The sequence below is a fragment of the Echiichthys vipera genome, assembly GCF_963691815.1.
Source record: "Echiichthys vipera genome assembly, chromosome: 4".
Classification (NCBI taxonomy): domain Eukaryota; kingdom Metazoa; phylum Chordata; class Actinopteri; order Perciformes; family Trachinidae; genus Echiichthys; species Echiichthys vipera.
In genome coordinates, this window is record NC_139829.1 from 11743572 (window position 1) to 11762746 (window position 19175).

The 19175-nt window shown below is 38.4% G+C and overlaps 2 protein-coding genes across 5 annotated transcripts; both read right to left on the bottom strand.

Annotated features, from left to right (window-relative positions):
- Window positions 1-180: 180 nt before the first annotated feature.
- LOC310945864 (selenocysteine insertion sequence-binding protein 2-like) lies at window positions 181-10955 on the bottom strand. 2 transcript variants are annotated; one of them, XM_083912120.1, is made up of 18 exons: window positions 10798-10955; window positions 9987-10138; window positions 9710-9881; window positions 9543-9618; window positions 9229-9425; window positions 9052-9127; window positions 8844-8947; window positions 8540-8686; window positions 8357-8446; window positions 8080-8181; window positions 7860-7989; window positions 7579-7745; window positions 6127-6274; window positions 5809-5986; window positions 5479-5699; window positions 4676-4830; window positions 4356-4551; window positions 181-4215 (listed from the first exon to the last, which is right to left on the bottom strand). In XM_083912120.1, the coding sequence occupies exons 1-18, from the start codon at window positions 10804-10806 to the stop codon at window positions 4085-4087; spliced, it is 2451 nt and encodes an 816-aa protein (XP_083768246.1). In that variant the 5' UTR covers window positions 10807-10955; the 3' UTR covers window positions 181-4084. The 2 variants fall into 2 exon arrangements, with proteins under 2 accessions (XP_083768246.1, XP_083768245.1); XM_083912119.1 differs by having other exon boundaries at window positions 1033-4215; window positions 9987-10141.
- Window positions 10956-12415: 1460 nt separating this feature from the next.
- Window positions 12416-19135, bottom strand: LOC310945642 (major facilitator superfamily domain-containing protein 10-like). Of its 3 annotated transcripts, XM_083911795.1 has the most exons (14): window positions 19016-19052; window positions 18900-18931; window positions 17704-17888; window positions 17110-17206; window positions 16874-16977; window positions 16563-16721; window positions 16105-16296; window positions 14964-15066; window positions 14732-14843; window positions 14540-14648; window positions 14363-14453; window positions 13264-13311; window positions 13073-13162; window positions 12416-12947 (listed from the first exon to the last, which is right to left on the bottom strand). In XM_083911795.1, the coding sequence occupies exons 3-14, from the start codon at window positions 17854-17856 to the stop codon at window positions 12844-12846; spliced, it is 1362 nt and encodes a 453-aa protein (XP_083767921.1). In that variant the 5' UTR covers window positions 17857-17888; window positions 18900-18931; window positions 19016-19052; the 3' UTR covers window positions 12416-12843. The 3 variants fall into 3 exon arrangements, with proteins under 3 accessions (XP_083767921.1, XP_083767920.1, XP_083767922.1); XM_083911794.1 differs by lacking the exon at window positions 18900-18931 and having other exon boundaries at window positions 19016-19135; XM_083911796.1 differs by lacking the exons at window positions 18900-18931; window positions 19016-19052 and having other exon boundaries at window positions 16874-16945; window positions 17704-17849.
- Window positions 19136-19175: the final 40 nt, after the last annotated feature.

Below are 19175 nucleotides of genomic sequence, written 5' to 3' on the forward strand. Positions count from 1 at the left end.
ATTTACATGAGGTGGAGATTTGTGCTTCAGAGTGAAATATCTTGACGAGCGATGGATGGATCGCTGTGAAATACTGACTGATATTCCAGGTCTCTTGAGAACAAATTCTAATGACATTGGTGATCCTTTGACTTTTCCGCGAGTGTTGCCAGAGTACCGATCCCAACAGTTAAAAAGTCAAAAGTGTTAAAAAGCATACATATATATTATTCTTGATTTTGGTATTATGGATGTGATACGATTGCCATCACACATGCCTACAGAGAATGAATGCCACAGAGCTTTCTTTTCTTTTGTTATCTAGTTTGACAGTCAGTCATAATGGAAAAAGAACATACACAAACTATTTTTTTTTTTCCAGGGCTGACATGGTATCGAGTCTGTGCAGACTAGCGTACTTGCTGATACCGATACCAGCATGTTAGGCAGTATGAGGCATTTCTGATATTGGTATTGGTATCAGAACAACTCAAAAAATCAAAAATATCTTGACATCAAAATTGTGCTTTGGTTCTTTTTTCTCTTGCACCATAAACTTACTTATTTACAGACTTACTGGCCTTTACTGGCATAGAGTTCTCCTGTTGAGTCAACGCTTGAGATTTGTTGTACAACAATGAGGCTCTACAGAACAGAGGAATAAGTATCATCGGGATTTGGCAACACAGAATAGTTGGGAACAATTAAGCTAAGTAATTAAGAGTTGGTTTTAGTCTGCATGGGATTTGTTGAGGTTAAGGAAAGATTAATGGGATTACAACAATGATTTTGCAGTGTGTGATGAGTAATTATTTATGGTCATTCTGGTTTATCAGTACAAAAGGAAGAGACTGTCATTACAGCAACACTAGAACAGAATACATGTAGTAAATACTTTACATGAGATTGTTCTGTAATTTGATTCAGTTAAACTGAAAATGTATCTAGAAGGAAAATACACAGAAGAAAAATGAACAGACCGCACATAAACATGATCATAGTCTAATCAACTAAACTGTTTACTTATTCTGCGAGACACTTTAAAAGTCAACAGATTTTGAAAGAATAATTGCTCCTAAAATTAATTTGACAGAGATGATTCCAAAATGTTGATTTGATTATTACATAATATTTTAGAAAAAATGATTCAAAGGACTTTGAAATTGCAAATAAATGAAATGATTTACTCTTTTCCTTGACAGGACATCATCCTGGAATTAAAGGCAACTTTAAATACAAACAAACAAACAAACATACCTCTTTTTATATCCATTTAATGAGAATAATATTTAGTAGTTCACTTGTTGACACAGGTGACACCCAATGATTTGATGTTTTTGTTTTACAGAAACAAAGATAGAAGACATCATATTTAAATGTTTGTTCATTGTTGCACATTTTAAGCATTGTGTCTGTTGTGGAATGGCACTTTGTGCAGCTGAAAAATAAACATGCCTTTTGTTTTTTTCTAAAAGTTATCTCATGGAAGATGTTTCTTCTTTTCCTTCAACCAAATAAACAACATTAAGAGTCTTTATTCCAGTCAGAATTCAACTATTGACTGTAACATCTATTGACAAATGTTAAGGCATTTAAAATTACAAAAATATCCAATTATTTTGCATTGCCTTTACATTTATCTAAACAGATCACAGGTGGTTTGATTTTAAATTGTTTGTGTTGCTGGGATGCCTCAGGGAAATGTACTCGGTCCACACTCACTCAAGTAAACACTTAATTTATCCTTTATGCAAATGACACTAGTACCTGAAGAAAAATATGAATTAACTCCACACTGTGTTTCCAGTTCAACACACGGCAACTGAACTATCCGACTATCAGTGCATTAAAATATTGTTTGTATTTCGATTCTGCTTGGAAATTTGTCTACATGTCCTCTTACATTTAGAGTTTATATTCAAGGATTTATAAAAGAGGAAAATCAGAAAATATTAGCGTAGCACAACGACCGACTGGAAACATGGAGAACCAGCTAACCTGACTTAACAAAATCCGCTGAATTAACATGTCAGATTTCCTTTGTTTGATCCCTACCAAAACTGAGGAATAAAAAATGATAATTCCCCATTTTACGAGGAGTATTTTTTGACAGTCATTTGTAACGCATAAACAAATGAGATATACATGTTAGTGAGCTTTATAGGTGCTTATAGGCTGTGCTCATTTTCAGTCTTGATGCTACAGTAAGTTAAGCAACTGCAGTCTGTTTAACAGATCGAAATGTGAGTGATATCATCTTCTTGTCTGAATGACCACACTTCCCAAACTCTCAACCCTTTGCTGTAAAATTCAGATGAAAAATTAAGAGACTTTTTTGACTTGCAGGGAATAATTAATGGTGCTTTCGTTGTTGTTAAAATGTCTTCATCCTCCTCCTTCCTGTAGAACTGGACTGACATAATTCAAGACCTCAGAATGTTATCGGGTCCGACTCGCAGGAACCCAATCATATACAAACCTCCAATAACAATAAGAATCACAACCAAATCTGACACTACATCATTTTTCTACAACTGAAATGTTTATATGATCAATTTCTCAAGTTTTAGGTCACAATCACAAGTCTTCTCTCCTTTATAATCTTCATCTCCGCCCTTTAAAATCTGAATTCTGGCTGTTAATTAATTTGACCCATTTCAGATTTTGTCATTATTGCTCTCTTAATGTTTGATTGACACCTAGCATTTTAGATTACTCCAATATATCCTGTTTTATGCCATTTTTTAGTTTTCTTATTCCTTACTAAGATCAACAGAAAACTCACTTAACAACTTTTTAACCAAGTCAAGTTAGCAGCAGGTAATGTTTAACATTATTTTGCTCTTCTTCCTATTAAACAAAAATCAAATGCTACCATTTACACCTAGTCGCAGGTAGTATGACATACATTATGTAGTACTTACAAATACAAACAAAAAGGCAGCGGCTCTTCTATGTAGTGCAATCAGGATAAAAAAATAAAAACAAACTTGTAAAAAAAAAGATTTAATTTCTTATGCAAGGAAAGACTTGTTTTCTAAACTCAACACAAGATGTGTCATGGTGACTTAGGGGTTTAAGACTGTGAGCTTGTGAAATTCAGAAATCTATCACCCTTCGTAAACCTGTGAATATATAGTAAAGATCTGTAGTAAAAATGTTGAGAATGCGTAAAGACACTTGTTCACAAATTGCGTAAGCTTACTGTTGATATAACCACTGAGATGGACATCTGAGTGTAGATTAAAGCAGAAACCTGTGCAAAAACAATGAAGTCATAAATAATTCTCCAATTCTATGCACAAAGGAAATACTGGGATTTTTAAAGACGCAGTTTGATAGACATCTTAAGGCAAGTATTCTAGAATTACTTTTTAGTATAAGTTGGTTTAGTATGTTGTTTTCTTGCCCCACAATTTTACAAAGGGTGATATACAACCATCATCTCACAGTCGTAAATTCATATTGGCTCTTATTTCTGCCCGGATAAGACGCTTATGTATTTGCAATGCCCGCAGCTAGAATTTTGCTTTGGATGTCATCCACCTTCTATTCCTGTCACCTCTCCCATGTTCAAATAAAGGAAAATACTGAACTGAACTGATAAGCAGAAAAACAAAATGCATCGTAATTGCTCGAGGGCAGAAGACACCAGTTATCATTTTTTAGTACTGTATAACTGGTTGATATTCTACACACATTCAGTACATAAACCCCTGCTTGTCCACTAGGCATGTTCACATGGATTAAAGTTCATATTGTGGGATTTTTCAAGTGAGTGGTTTGGTCCTAACAAGTCAGTGATTAAACCTCTTCAGGTCATAACCCGCATATCGTCTTAAAACACACACCGTTTCCTAATAATTTTGAACTCAAACAAAAAATATTACTTAAGCGCTCAAAAAGAAAATACAGGAATTCATAATTCATGACAAACTTTAGCAACATGATTAATTTCCTGCCAAAAGCCTCCGTTTGAGAGCCGCTGCAGCTTCCGTTGTTCTTTTTCTGCATGTGGTATCAAGTCCATCCTAGTTCCTTCTAAGCTGGTGATCAACACGAGTGGGTTCATTTTTTTGTTTAGGCACAGAGGGAGTGGCCACTGTCAACTCTTCTCATCTTCATCATCAGTGTTTTCAGTACATACACTGTCCAAACGCATGGAGTTCAATTGCTCCTCAAAGTTCAGCAATTTGTGGTTGGAATCTTTCTCCAACATCTTTTTCCAAATTTTTACTGGAAGAAAAAATACAAAAGGATGATTTGATTCTTATTTGGCTTTCAATGGTAAAATCTGTTATTGTATTACCGTTTTCACTTGGTTTAACCTCATCAGACTAATGCATGTAAAAGAACAGGTATCACAAATATCTTACTGTACTCTGGTTCCTCTGTATGTGTGGTGTAAGGACCGGGCTCCACCTTCTCAGCCGGGCTGTTGATCTGCAGCTCTTCCTCAATGCTCACTGCATCCTCTGCCTCTGCCTGGCCTGTCTGCTCCAGGCTCGACACCATCACCTCATAGGCTCTCCTGGCCTCAGACGACAACTCGATCATCTTATGATAGAAGTCCTGTGGGTAAGAAAGACAAAGTTGTTTTCTATTGATATGCTTATTGTAATAAGATTAAAGCTAATTTTAATATAAGTTGTCTTATTAGTGGTTAGTTTGTATTGTTGCTGAACATAAACCTGACCTGTGCGCCATCATAGTTGAAGATGCCCACCAGGCTGACAGGCACCGACTTGTTGACGCAGCGACCCAAAGCTTTCCTGGAGAGGGCAAACACGAATGGCACCCCCTGTTCACGACAAGTGTCGATAATGGTGTAAAGAGCCTCGTCCAGGCCTCCTGCAAAAGGCGACAGTTTTAGGAACTCTGTTTTTACGTAGTGCTTGGTCTTCCTCACTTGGACCAAACTCATGTCTCCTTTGTTATGTTTCATTTGTATTGGCCCCTCTCCCATACAGACAGATTTCCAGACATCCTGGCCATGTATGACCAATCACAACCTTTTATCTCATGTGAGACGTGTCTTAAGCCAATGACCGTCCAGTCCGCTGGTCTGTTCAGCACAGTTTTTCAGGCTCATGAATCTCTGGTCAATATAGGCAGCACTGATCAAATATGACTCGATAGTATGTTACTGTGTTGACTATTTATTCCAAAAAAAAAATGCTCAGAAAGAAACTTTAGTGCATCTTGGGGTGTAACAAATTGAGGGCCATTTTGGGTCATAGACATAGAAGATTAATTGATTGAGAAAATGATCAGTGGATTAATAAATAATTAAAATAATCCTTAGTTGCTGTCCTGGTTTCAGTTGTAGCTGGCTTAATGTAGACACAGTGACATTATTAACTTAAAGCTGGTGTTGCTTTGTGAAAAGACAAAAAGTGAGAGTCTGCATTATGGACCGCACAAAATTTTCTCATGGAGAAAATCTAGAGCTTCCAGGCTAAACTTCCTAATATCACAGCTCTCACAAGGACACAGTACCTTTGGACTGGATGCGTTCACAGTTGGGTGAGATGACGACACACTTGACCTTCCTGAGTTTGAGGTGCTTCAGGACCTCTCTGAGCCCCATCACAATGCGTCTTTTCATGCGGGCCTTCATTGGGTCCTTCTGGTACAGGCGGTCCTGGAAACGAACTAGCTCTTTTAGCAGAGCGGTCACACACTCATCCACGTCTTTGCTCAGCATCTGGCTGCAATAGCTGAAATGTACAATATACATACAAAAACAGTGATTTAATTCTGTGAGATTAAATCAGACAACAAACAGCGATTACAAGTTGTGGCTGGGTATCCAGTTTACAGTCTTACTCTCTGAACTTTCTGCTGTGGATTTTGGGTCGACTGGCTGGGCAGGGCACTGGTGAAGTGGTTTGTTGCTCTACAATCTCGGCTTTGTCAGCCTCTTCATCACCCTCTTTCACCATCTGGTTTGTGTCGGTAATCTCTGACTGATCATCAAGTTCCTCTATAGGACTCCCAACTTCATCTGAGGGAACAGAAGCACACAATATAGATCAAATATTAACTATAATCTAAGATCCCCTATATCTACTTACTTACAGTAAAATGCAGTCAAATATATTCTATTATTTCAGATTTCAAATGTATTCTGTTATTTGATCTGACCTGCGGCATTTGTGTCACACTGCTCTTCGTCTTCTTCTTCTGCAGCATCATCATCATCGTTTGCAGGTTTGAACTCATTTTCAGGCAGCAGCCCTCTCTCCTCCAGCAAACGTCTTTGTTTCCTCTCCTCCCTTTCTTTCAAAATGACCTGAGAATCAGACAGAAATAAACTAATAAAGGCTGCATCTCTAAAATACATTCCTACAAAACGTAGTGCATCCAGAGTGTATTTCAGTTCACTACTGTTCAAAAGTTTTAGGCAGGTGTGGAAAAATGCTGTAAACTAAGAATGCTTTCAAAAATAAACTTTCATAGTTTATTTTATTTTAATCAATTATCAACATGCAGTGGCTGAACAGAAGATAAATGTAAATCGAATCAATATTTGGTGTGACCACCCTTTGCCTTCAAAACAGCATCAATTCTTCTCGGTTCACTTGCACAGAGTTTTTGAAGGAACTCGGCTCGTAGGTTGTTCCAAGCGTCTTAGAGAACTAACCACCGACCAACCTTCCTCAAATCCTTCTGTCTTTTCATGTAATCCTAAACAGACTCGATGGTGTTGAGATTAGGGCTCTGTGGGGCCACACCATCACTTCCAGGACAGTTCTTCTTTACACTGAAGATAGTTCTTGATGACATTGGCTGTTTGTTTGGGATTGTTGTCCTGCTGCAGAATACATTTGGGGCCAATCACACGCCTCTCTGATGGTATTGCATGATAAATAAGTATCTGCCTGTATTTGTCAGCATTGAGGACACAATTAATCCTGACTTAAGCTCCAACTCCATTTGCCGAAATTCAGCCACAAACTTGCAAGGAACCTCCACCATGCTTCACTGTTTCCTGCAGACATTCATTATTGTAACACTCTCCAGCCCTTCGGTGAGCATACTGCCTTCTGCCACAGCCATATTTCAAATTTTGACTCATCAGTGCAGAAACCCTGCTGCCATTTTTCTATACCCCAGTTCCTATGTTTTCGTGCATTGTTGAGTCTCTTGGCCTTGGCTCTTTGGCAAAAACTCTTCCACGAAGACCACTTCAGACCACACTCCTCAGGACAGTAGATGGTTGTACCTGGCTCCCACTGGTTTCTGCCAGTTCTGAGCTGATGGCACTGCTGGACATCTTCCAATTTCGAAGGGGAATAGCTTGTGTGTATTTTTCATTCGCTGCACTAAGTTCCGTTGGCTGATCCCTGTGTCTAAGATCCTCAATGTTGCCTGTTTCTTTGTTCTTCTTCAAAAGAGCTTGAATAGCACATCTTAAAACCCCAGTCTGCTTTAAAATCTGTGCATCTTTGCTGATGCAGTATAACTAACTACCTTGTGTCTTGTTGCTGGGCACAGTCTTGCCAAGGAATATGACCTTTGACATGAAACTGTCTTCCACAACCTCACCTCAGTAGCCTAAACCTTTTGCAAAGCAGTGTACGTCTGTGGACTTGCCTTCTTGAGAGGAGTTGGTTTCTTGGCTTTGGGCACCTCTCTCTGCTTGCCTTTCTTTACCAAAGGACTGGTGGAGTCCAGAGGATTGTGTGCAACTTTATCCTGCTGCCAGGGCGGCTTCTTCTGGACTAATGGTTGCTTCTGGACAACAGGTAGTCCGCCACCGACTACAAAGAAATAATTGAAGCTTATTCTGGGATACCAAAATATACTTTAAAATAATCTCAGCGAGAAATTCTGAAGCCACTTTATCAGAAGCCAAGATGCCTACTATAACCCACCTGAGAGAATGACTGGTTTGGCGTCCTGCTTGGCTTTCTGAGATTGCTTCTTTTCCAGGGCGGCCAACATGTTTCCAATGTCCAGCTGAACAGGAACTTTGCTTTTCTTCCCAGACACCTTTTCAGTTTTCTAGAAATCAGGAGAGCAAAAACAACCTCTACTTCTTTTTCTCCAGGATAATATCAAAAGACAATGTGAATGTACAAGAAAAACACAAACCTGTCCTTTCTTAACGGTCTCTGTGGGCTGAGTTTTTGCTGAAGGGGATTTTTCCTTGGCTTGGTTGGCAGACTGATGCTGAATACCTACTCTTTGGTTTTCCTGAGAAAAGAAAAGCAACATACATAGGATTTGCAAATTGCATACTGTCTAATTAATGACACTGTCCTGAAATGTGTATACGCCACCCATGTTATGTGCATTGCAAAAATGTTAAAGAGGCAGCATTATAAATATAATTTGAAAACATCTGGAAGGAGAAATTACTGATATGTACCTCATTGCATAGTTTTGCTGCATAGCTGCTTGTTACCGATCTCTCAGTCACAGTCAGAGCAGGGGTCAAGCCTGGAAACTCCTCTTCATCCTGAGAAGACAAAATGGCAACAAAAGGATCTTCCATACAATACTTTGAAATGGGTTTACTTTTGAACTGAATGAGAATAAAACTTTTACTAACCTCAAATTTTGGAGGCTCCTGATATATCACTGGCTCTTCTGACTCAGCTTCTGCATCCTCATCAGCACCTTTTGCCTTCTTCTTCTTTTTCTTCCGTTTTTTCTTCCCTGGGGCACCCTCTTCCTGCTGTGCAGCCATTTCCTCCATCTGACAGGATGCAAATATGAAGGAATATCATGAAAAGGGGCCAACATCTTTAATCGATTGAACAGCCATTTTTCAGACAAAAAATGTTAAAGTTTAAGACCATTTAAGAATCAAGCAGTTATGCTGAAAGCCTAAATCAAATAAAATTGTATCTAACCTGCATGTGGTTGCTGCTGATTGTTTTCTCTTTAGGGACAGGTTTCTTTGGAGGTTGAGAGGCAACATTGGCCCAGGAGGTCACCACCGGCTGACCTGTTGTTGCTGACAAAAATAAAGAAGTATTGAAATATACTATTGAAATAGTGAAATATTTCTGACACTAACTTATAGTTATTGAAAGGGTTACTACAGGGATTTCCACCTACCTGGCAAAGCAGCAGAGGAATCCGGCTTAGCATTAGTAGCAATTTGTTGGGGGTCAGACTGTGTTGGGGATCCAGACTATTCAATAGAAAATTACAGCAGCACCAATTTCAGAAGCATAACTAAGTTTGTGACGCATTCACTGCACAATATCACATCTGACATCTCAGTGAGCTCACCTTCCAGGAAGATGACGGTGTTTGCGTTAGAGTTGGACCCCAGCCCTCTCTCTGGACAACAGGAGGGGCTGCTTTGCCCAGCGAACCGCCAGCTAACTCTGGGAAATCAGTCATCTTAACTTCAAATGGGACAAAGTCTGTCTGTGCTGGTTTGGACTTCCCTGCAGAGTTTGGGGCAGATCTGGCACCTCTAAAAGCTGTGGTCCAATTGCAGACAAAAAATTATTAAAAGTGAGTAAAATTAAGGGGAATTAAGCAAATGATAGGATCCATGAGCTCAGGAAAAGGTTTACGATGCCATGTTAGATAACTACCTCTTTTCTTTACATCGAGTAAATTCTTGCCCATAACTCTGCCTTGAGCAGGAGAGCCAGTGTTGCCTTCTGACATCTGTGGATATGAATAAAAATAGATGAATGCAATTAATTTCATGGAGAAAGTTTTGTCCATTTTTTAAATGGAGCTTAAAAATGAAACAAACCTTTGTCTGTGGATCCCATGTGGATCTGTCTCTCTGCAGGACGTCATCTCTGCTGTCTCTGATGCGACGGCTGCTGCTGTAGCCATGACTCCTTGACACATCTCCATTTCCTTCTGGCACTCCGTTTGTATTCGATGGATTCTGCTTTGGGCTCAGACCTGATGACCGGTTCCTTAACAAAATTCAGAAATTCCCACAAATTAGAGGCTTGATATCAGGCCATTGGGTCAAAGTCAAGGTACAGATTACTTTAATCAAGATACAAATATCATCCTACCCTCTTAAACTCTGGTCAGACACATACGGATTTGGTAACCTCAGAGGTGGTGATGATGATAGTGATGAGGCTGTGTGTGGCTCAGCAGGATCCTGTCTCTGTCTCCTCTGTTGTTTATGGTCAAAAGACTGGACAGCAGATGACACTTTGCTCTGCTGGGGGGGGAGTAAAGATTGACTGTCATCAACAGTCTGCCGACCTTTGGCTGGAGTGCAAGTTACAAAGGGAAGCCATGTATTGCCAAACCTGTTTCAAAACTTCCTGATCATTTTTCCACGGTTTTTTTGGACTCATACTTCACTCAAGACGAAGTGTGTTAGGCCTAACTTTTAGTTTATAGTATAGTTCAAGAGATTAGTTATTATTTTATTTTCCCTTGGGAAATTAGTCTTGGACATAAAGGCTGTGCACATGACTTTACATGCACAGACGTAAAGTGCATTATAGCGCAGACATGTTCAGACATAGTGCACTCAAATACGTAACGGCACTCATTTCAGTTAACGAATTAACTTATAACTATTAGCCTTTAGCTCAAATTAATATCTTGAATAGTTATACGTTAATTTAATAACGTTACTTTAGTGGTAACTTTAAGGTAACCTGTCTGAAACAACAAACACCATCTTATTTGTGTGATCGAAAACAGCTGTTCACTTATAAATACCGTCTTAACGTCAAACAATCACAACAGCTAAAGTTAGCTCAAAGTTAGCAGCTGGTGTTAACAGTTGACGCTAGCCGCCGCACGTTAGCGTCACTGACGAACTAGCTAGTAAAGCTAAAAACAACCGTTGCGTTATTTTTTTACCTTGTCCATCTTCAGGTTTTACTTTATCCAGTCATACCTCCGATTTTCCACGTGTTGACAAACTCCCCGTTACAACGGTGCTAGCGTTACATGTATTTACATTACCGCAACAGAGTGGTGCTGTCTGCCCAGGCTAAAGCAACCTGTTTGATAGCAGCTAACCGCTAACAGCTAACAGTTAGCTGACTGAAACAGCTGATGTTTACATTGTGTTCAGTGAGGAGCGCTACAGCGACATCCTCCGGTACATTTGCACAACTGCAGTACAATGTCAACGCATTATTACTTGTACGTTTCTTTAATGTGGTGGCCCTGTAGAGCAGAGATCTTCAACAGGGGGTCCTCAGAGTTTGAACATTTTTTTTCCCTTCAAAAACATGTCAGAAAATATACGTTATCACAAATGCAACCTATTGTAATCAAAGATACATGTAGGAAAAAATAAATATAATAATTTACACAACCTTGATGATAGGCTTGGTAGCCACTAAGGTAGCCATGCAAGGATACAATTAAGCTGAAGGATTTAATGTGCCTTTCAAATGTATGCTTAACATTAACACATGCTTTATAAATATATGCATATGTTAATAATGAATCCGTATTAATGATCATTGTAATATCTTAGTATTGTATGTACCATAAAAATCTGTGTGTATAAGTTAAGGTGAGCAGATTTTTGGTTCAGAGGCATAAAAACCTCCAAAACATGACCAGTATGAAGTCACTTTGATATTCAACATTCATTTGATATTCAGGATAAAAAACTATTATGCATTTAAACCGTTTCATTGAATTATGTCAAACAACTTTTGTATCACAAGTCTTGTTTTTGAGTAATATACTTTTAATGATTTTTTACAAAACATAAATCTATTATGCTTCCTTATCTTTTGCTCTGGAGATGTCAAACCACTTTGGCTTTGGCCTGTGATTAGTGGCAACATTTACGTTTTTCATTTTTACCTATATTCTATTTTCGGATCTAACAGTCACAGTGAAAACCGGGGACATTTCCGGAGACAGGTCACTGAAAACGGGGACTGTCTCCTGAAACCGGGGACGTCTAGTCACCCTGTTAGGCCTTATAGGCTTTAGGACCATTTTAATATGCAACTCAATTAAATACAATATTTATTTTCAAAAATAAACATGTACATTGATTTTGTAAAACTGTATTAAAAGTCCTGCATTAAAGGTTTCACTCAAAGTACAAGTTAAAAAAGTATTATCATCAAATTATATTCAGTGTCAAAATTATAAGAATATTTTTTGCAGAATATTTTGCTCATCATTATTTTTGAATTAACATGCAACCTATTTTATTGTGTAGCTGGTTGAGGTGGAGCACGTACTCATTTCTATTCTGTTGGACAGATAAATCTATAAAAATGCCCCTTATAGTTGGATCACATGTTTGTTATCTTCAGCTGCAAAAAGGAACTGTATGTGGTGGAGTAAAATTTTGGTAGTGGAGTGAAAGTTATGAACACACTAATTTAAAGAACTTGTACTTGTTTTCACCACTGCAACACAGTTTATTGAAAACCTTTTGTACAATCTTGAGGTAAGATAAGAATTGATTTCGTACACAGGTGTTGACTTGCTCGTTTTTCTTTTTTTTAATAACAAGAAAATAGAATATCCACATTTTAAAAGTGAGCTCAAATAAAATGCTACTTTATAAAATATAAAATCTGAGAGCATGATAAAATACTGTGTTATAAAATAATATCTTTGAGCACACATGTAATTTGTAACCCACCTTAACCCATACATTTCACAATACACACAGATGTATCTTTGCACATTAAAAGGCATTATGCTGCTCATTTCTCATAAAATAACGTCCCTCTGTGTTGGCCTGTGTATGGTCCTCTTGCATTATTTTGTTTCATGTGAGCATCCTTGGCGAACAACACAGAAGGTATACACCTTATTAATTTTGTATCAAAGAAATGCATCAGTGCTTGTTTTCCCAGCAGATGTAAACACCATAACATTCATTGAAAACTATAAAATGTCCCCCTCAATACTTGGTGTCTCTCAATCCTCCTTTAGCCTCCTGGCTGTTCTTAGGAGAGCCAGAGGAATGATGAAAGAGGCCGATGTGAGGAGAAAACAGATCTGAGCTCCTGCTATCCAGTAAACTGGGAAGAAAACACAACGGATAACATAAGTACTCTCCAGAATTTGTGTTTTTAAAAATCTATATAGCCAGTCCATCACTCTGTAAAATATGTAAAATGTCTTTACTGCCGTCTGTCGTCCTTACCAGAGGATGACAAAACTGGTCCCAGTGCTCTGGCCAGAGCGCCCAAACTACGCAGAATCCCCATCACTGTGCCCTTCTGATTGGCCGACCCTGGAGGAACACCACAGTAGGTAATCAGCAAAAGTGATAAATTATAGTATAATGTAAAAGGTTTGTGATTTTCCATAAATATGAATGAATAAAAAGCTCACCGTGGTCAGAAACAAGCGTCGACAGGCACGGAACTACTATTGCAGCCGCTGCAACAAACATAAATTACATGAATTGCAAACAAACAATAGATTGATTTAAGATAAATGAATGAATCATTAGATGTAGTTATACAGTATGTCATGCTTGAAGTACCATGCATTGTCTATGGATATTATCCTGCTGCTACAAACTGTAATCTGCATGTGTGTGTTTTTTAATTAGCCCTTTTTCCAGAAGTCTCTTGAGATAATTATGGCTGCCACGATGGTTGTGTAGACTAGTTTGTATTTACAGCATTAAAATAAAGTATTCAATCATATTTTGGTCTGTTGCCATTATGGTTTATGTACACACAATATCTACTCACTATGGAAGAAGGATACCTCCTCTGCTGCTCATCCAAAGATTTCTTCCATTTTTGTCTTTTGAGTCTTTTCTTATGTAAATCAAAGGTCTAATGACAGATGTTGTTGTATCCTGTAAAGATTGTACCCCCCCCCTAAGAATAAGGATATTTAAATAAAACTGACATGACTTGACTCATAGCAAAAGATGCAATAATATAAATACTATTTAAAACTGTTATATTGACAAGCTCATTGTGATGATTTTATCTTGTATTTATTTATTTATTCCCTAATGATTCTATTACTAATTTACTGATTTTGTTCTAATCTTTCATCATCATTTTTTTACCTAATCATTTAAGCCAGGCCCATTATTTTTCTTTTTCATGTATTAAAAAGTCAGTGTGTATTTGAGTGTGAAAAAAGGTTTGAACATCTGATTACAAAAGCACCATTTGCAGTGTGAGCACTATGTCGTTTAACCATTTATTGTTTTGATCCACTGATGCATCAGTCATTCATCCCCTTGATTCATAAAAGAGGTATTTTGTAAAACAGCAACTTGCAAAGTCTTTTAAATTTGCTATGTGGTTTGGTTACATCATTTTTACTGTCTCATTTTCAGTTGTGACTCTACTCATATGCATTATGCCATTGTTAATCAGTTCAATTTCAATAATCTTGCACATTCCTGGGTACAATAAAGGGTTCAACTTGTCTAAACACAATATACAATATAAAATAAGCTCACCAAATGAGTATAACGCCAAGCCTACGTAAAGAATTGTTGTATTCCATGAGAGCCCGATGAGAATAAACGCTGGAATTAATGTCATGATTGCCTAAAAAAACAAATAAAAACAGGGTTGATTAAAGAAGTGTGCAGCGGAGCATCGTGTCTTTTCAGCAGCATAAAAAGTGCTCCTACCACTTGAACAGCCATGATATGTTGCCCAGGTTTGATTCTGCGAGCATACCCCCCCTGGATCAAAGCCATGATGACACCAATGAAGAAGAACATCTTTCCCTGCTGCATACTGGTGAGAGAAAAAGGCTTGTAAAAATCACAGGGATGTAACTGTGACTGATAAAGCATGCGGCTTTATCTTTGAGTTCATACCTTGTAAAGTGGAAGCGTTGGTGAGTCAGAAAACTCAGCGTGAACTCCAGACCAGAGAACAGGAAGAGGTAGCAGAAATAAACCAGGCCCAACACTTGAAGCTTCTGCATTCCTGTAAAAACATTGCCACCTTCTATTAATCTGTGTGCCTAAGTTCATTGAAGCTTTCTAAATGGGTCTGATGGGTTTAAGCTTCAGCTTCACAGAGGAATCTACTACGTGCAGTACTCACTCTCTTTTGGAGGAGGATCTTTTGTCCGGGTAACAGCTGAAAAATGGAACAAAGATAACGGGTTCAGAAGGTCTCTGGAGTCCCCGAACCCCGAAGACGAAGCCTAGGATGAAACAAGAAAAATGATTGTCAAAGAGAATAACTGCGCTGTAATACTAGTATCACTAAGGAAAACAAACTGATGTTTAACTTAACCACTGTGCGAAAAACTTAACCATGATCTGTCTTATATATATATAGTAGTTACTCTAGATAGATAGACAGATAGACAGATAGATAATTACCTTATTTATCCCCGAAGGGAAATTATTTATTGCAGCAATCTGGTACAACTGAATATGATACAATACAATAGAAAAAAATAAGATAAAATAAAAATATCTGGGTAAAAGAAATAAGTAGAAACACAGAACGGATCATGGGCACTTAGACATAAGCACGAGGTAACGTGCAGTGGCAGGATGATGGTAAAATAAAATACTAATGTATATGTATATATACATGGGATATACGAAATATTATATATGTTATGTATGGGATATAATATACATACTGATACTAAAATATACTGTACTATGATTATGTTTACAGAGAATGTGCAAGAATTTACAGATCTGATTTAGTCCAGGTGGATGACTGAGGCTCTGACAGAGGTATATGAATGGAAAAGTCTTATTGCTGTGGGTAGGAACGATTTCCTGTAACGTTCCTTAGAGCAGTGGGACACACACACACACACACACACACACACACACACACACACACTTTCACTTATGTTACCTGATAACACGTGTACAGAGTGTACTCGATTGACAGCTCCCAACTCTTGGCTTTATAGTACTTGTTAAGGCAGGACAATGTACACTGTTATTGTTCTTCTGACATCTGGTAATTCCCAGATCAGCTAATTACTTCCTGGAGTATCGTCAGAAAGTATTCCGGCACAGACAACGTGTTATTTTATCTTTTATCTCACAGGGCATGTGCAATATCTTACACATCCTCATTGTTATTTAATGTGTTTTTTTGTGTACCACTGTGCTCTCTTGCTCAACATACTGCACAAGAATGCCTGCCGCTTGAATCAAACTGTATGCGATTCAGTTTGTCAGCTGGCAGTATGAAAATTTCCATAACCAACCTTGACATCCTTTGTGAGCGTCTCGGGCAGCATGACCCAAATAAAGAGCAGATCAGCAACACTGAAGGCCAAGGCGAGCAGAGCTGGAGTTTGGTAGAAGACATTTCCTGATGTTCTGGAGCTGAGGGCAAAGTAGGCACCCATCAGAGGCCCCACAGTGAAGCCCAGGGAGAAGGCAATGCCAATCATAGCCTGGTGGTGATAAAATTAAATAAAATAAAATAAAACATTAGGACATTTACCTAAAGGACTTATCAAGTGTGACTTACAATTACAAAGGGATTAACTGGCCACAACTTTAGAGCCCTGGTAAAAAAAAATGAAACTAGCACAGCCTGTTTTCACACATTAACTTATGTAGGATGGAGCAAGAATCCAGTCACGATGTGGTGTTTTTATAGGTCATATTATATTTTAACAATGCATTTCTGTTATGGCCAAAGAAAGTCTTTGCATACCATTCCTCGGTTCCGTGCTTTTGGGCAAGGCAAGTCGGCCATGATGGCAGTGCAGAGGCTGACGTTGCCCTTACAAATGCCCCCAATTACTCGAAACAAAAGGAACATGCTGAAGCTCCGGGAAACAGCCCAGACTGCATAAGAGGACATCAGCCCTAACTGGAACACAAGGCACCCAATTAGACCCAAATGAATCAGAGCTGATGGTAAAAGTTGGTTTCTTACACAAGTGGAGTATGAATGAATGACTCTAGTGGTTTCCAGTTTGAAAGAATATTGAGGTTTATATTGTATTAAGGCATTTTACTCACTGTGGTAAGAATGAGCAAGGGCCGCCTACCATAGCGGTCTGACAGAGCCCCGGTTATAGGCGACGACAGGAACTGCAGCAGAGAAAACAACGACCCGATCAGACCTGAAAGGCAAATTGAGGAGCAAGCAAATGAACACAGTTTCTTTGCATTATTAAAATTTTAATTGGTCATAGTGTCACGAAAAAGTAGAGCTCCACATAAGTTAGAATGAAGGCGAAATCAACCCAGTGTACCTCCAAACAGGACACTGTTGTATTTCTTTTCCATAGGAATCCCCACGGCCTCCCTGAACCAGTCCACAACACTCTGCAGGGACTGATATACGCCATCCTATCCAACATGACGGAAAAAATACAACATCACACAGGGACAATACAAACACTAGTAAAGAGGTCCATTCAGCATGAGTCAGCATGGAGACTCACACACCGATACAGCCCATGACTGCTAATCTAATCATGAGCTGGCTATGGTGTTTATGAAACAGATTCTTTACAAAAAAGCCTCCTTTGTTCAACAGAACATCACCATCTGCCCAAAAACACAGCTAAAAAAAATCAGTTTCTACTGTAGGCAACTACTATAAACACTGTTTCCACCGGGGAAACTGATGTACAACTGTCTTGCCAAGAGCTTATTGACTGGCACCCACATTATCCAAACCAGTCAGGTGATTCCCACTGGTGCAGATATTGCAAACAAGGGATAATTATTTCTGTAATTTACAGGCAATCAAATGCAAGTCAAATGAAGGAGTAAGGCTGGTTGGATCACCTTTTTTTTAATTTTAAATAAAAAGATTGCTTAAAAAAACAACAACAACTCACTCCTGTTTGTGCATAATGGTCCAAAATGGAAGGCAGTAGAGGTAGAATCAGTGTAAATCCCAGCAGGTCCAACAGCAGTGTGATAAACACGATGCTGATGACCTTCGAGGAGAAGGAGCCGCTATCCTCTGCAGATTTGTTTACGGCTGACATTCCTCAGACTGAATATGGTGCCTCTTCTGTTCCTATTTGTAAGTGAAACACATACAGTATTTATTAGAAGAGCAGCACGGACATTAAAATAAAATACATTGTAACTTACAGTGCATTAAACCAAAAAAGCCCGACTTCTAATCTTAAAGAACAGGAACAAGTCAACCCTAGGGGATGAACCACAAGTACAACAAACAGCTTAATTAAAGAGGTTTCTAATTTGATAACCTAATAGTTTCCTTGAATGATTCTTGGAACTAAATGAACTGAATTAATAAAAACATTGAGACATACACTGCCGTGTTTGTACATGTACTTGAAATACCTGATCTGGTAAAACCCCAGCAAATATTCCATTCCTTATTAAACTGTATTGGACATTTGTGTGTGTTTAGCTGGCCTAGTGTGCACTGTAGGCTATGCTCATAATTAACTGGAAGTATATCAACTGAACAATGTCTTATTTTTTTCTTCAATTGATAATAAACTACCAATATGATATAGTTCTTAACAGGAAACTTCCTATAATGTCACAGTTACATGTCAGTTACTTTCTATAAAATGACGGGAAACCCTGTCAAATAAAGCATTAATAGAGGCAGTTAGTTAGTAATATTCAGATAGATGAGAAATCTAAAATATTAACAGAGTAGTTTGCAGCTGAGTTAATCAATGTGCAAAAAGTGAGTGAGTTATTGATATGACAAGGTGACTTCCTTATGCCATATGCAAACAAAAGTAGATGCATGCCAGTAAAGTACTGTAGCAATCAACTGCAGTCTCCATTACTCCTTCTTATGGTAAGTCTTCAGGAAGAAGCTGCAGCTGAAGGAGGAAGGAGGAAACTGTAAATGCTCAGATCAAAGTTTGTATTAACAGTGTCAGTCTGTATTAACTCGCCAGTGAATGCCCTGACAGGCAAACACGTTTTACACTGGAATTAGTTATAATTATAATATAATTGTTTGAATTAATAAATAAAAAAGGCATGTACTACATGTAGTTGCCTTCGCAGGGTATGGTATCGAGCCAGTGAGACTGACCATTATTAGTCAGCATCACCTCTTCACGGAAACTGGATTTAAGACAAGAGAAACATTGTAACAGCCTCTTCTTCTTTCACTAAATAAATCACAACAAAGCAGAACCGAGGACTTACCGACTCAAGAGCGGACTCAAGCAGGTCTACCTTCTCTCTCTATCTCTATCTCTCTCTCTCTCTCTCTCATCAGTCCATTATTATAGGTCCACACCAGGAAGCGGTGTCCTCTTACATTTGGATGACAAGAATGTGTCGTAAATGCTGCCTTCAGGAGATC

Coding starts and splice junctions, on each gene's coding strand:
- LOC310945864 (XM_083912119.1), bottom strand. Junction 9,619..9,709: donor CATGGGATCCACAGACAAAG/GTTTGTTTCATT, acceptor TCATATCCACAG/ATGTCAGAAGGCAACACTGG. Junction 8,182..8,356: donor CAGCAAAACTATGCAATGAG/GTACATATCAGT, acceptor TTCTTTTCTCAG/GAAAACCAAAGAGTAGGTAT.
- LOC310945642 (XM_083911794.1), bottom strand. CDS start 17,856: ATGTCAGCCGTAAACAAATCTGCAGAGGATAGCGGCTCCTTCTCCTCG. Junction 16,297..16,562: donor AAGCACGGAACCGAGGAATG/GTATGCAAAGAC, acceptor TATCACCACCAG/GCTATGATTGGCATTGCCTT. Junction 14,844..14,963: donor AGATCCTCCTCCAAAAGAGA/GTGAGTACTGCA, acceptor ATGTTTTTACAG/GAATGCAGAAGCTTCAAGTG.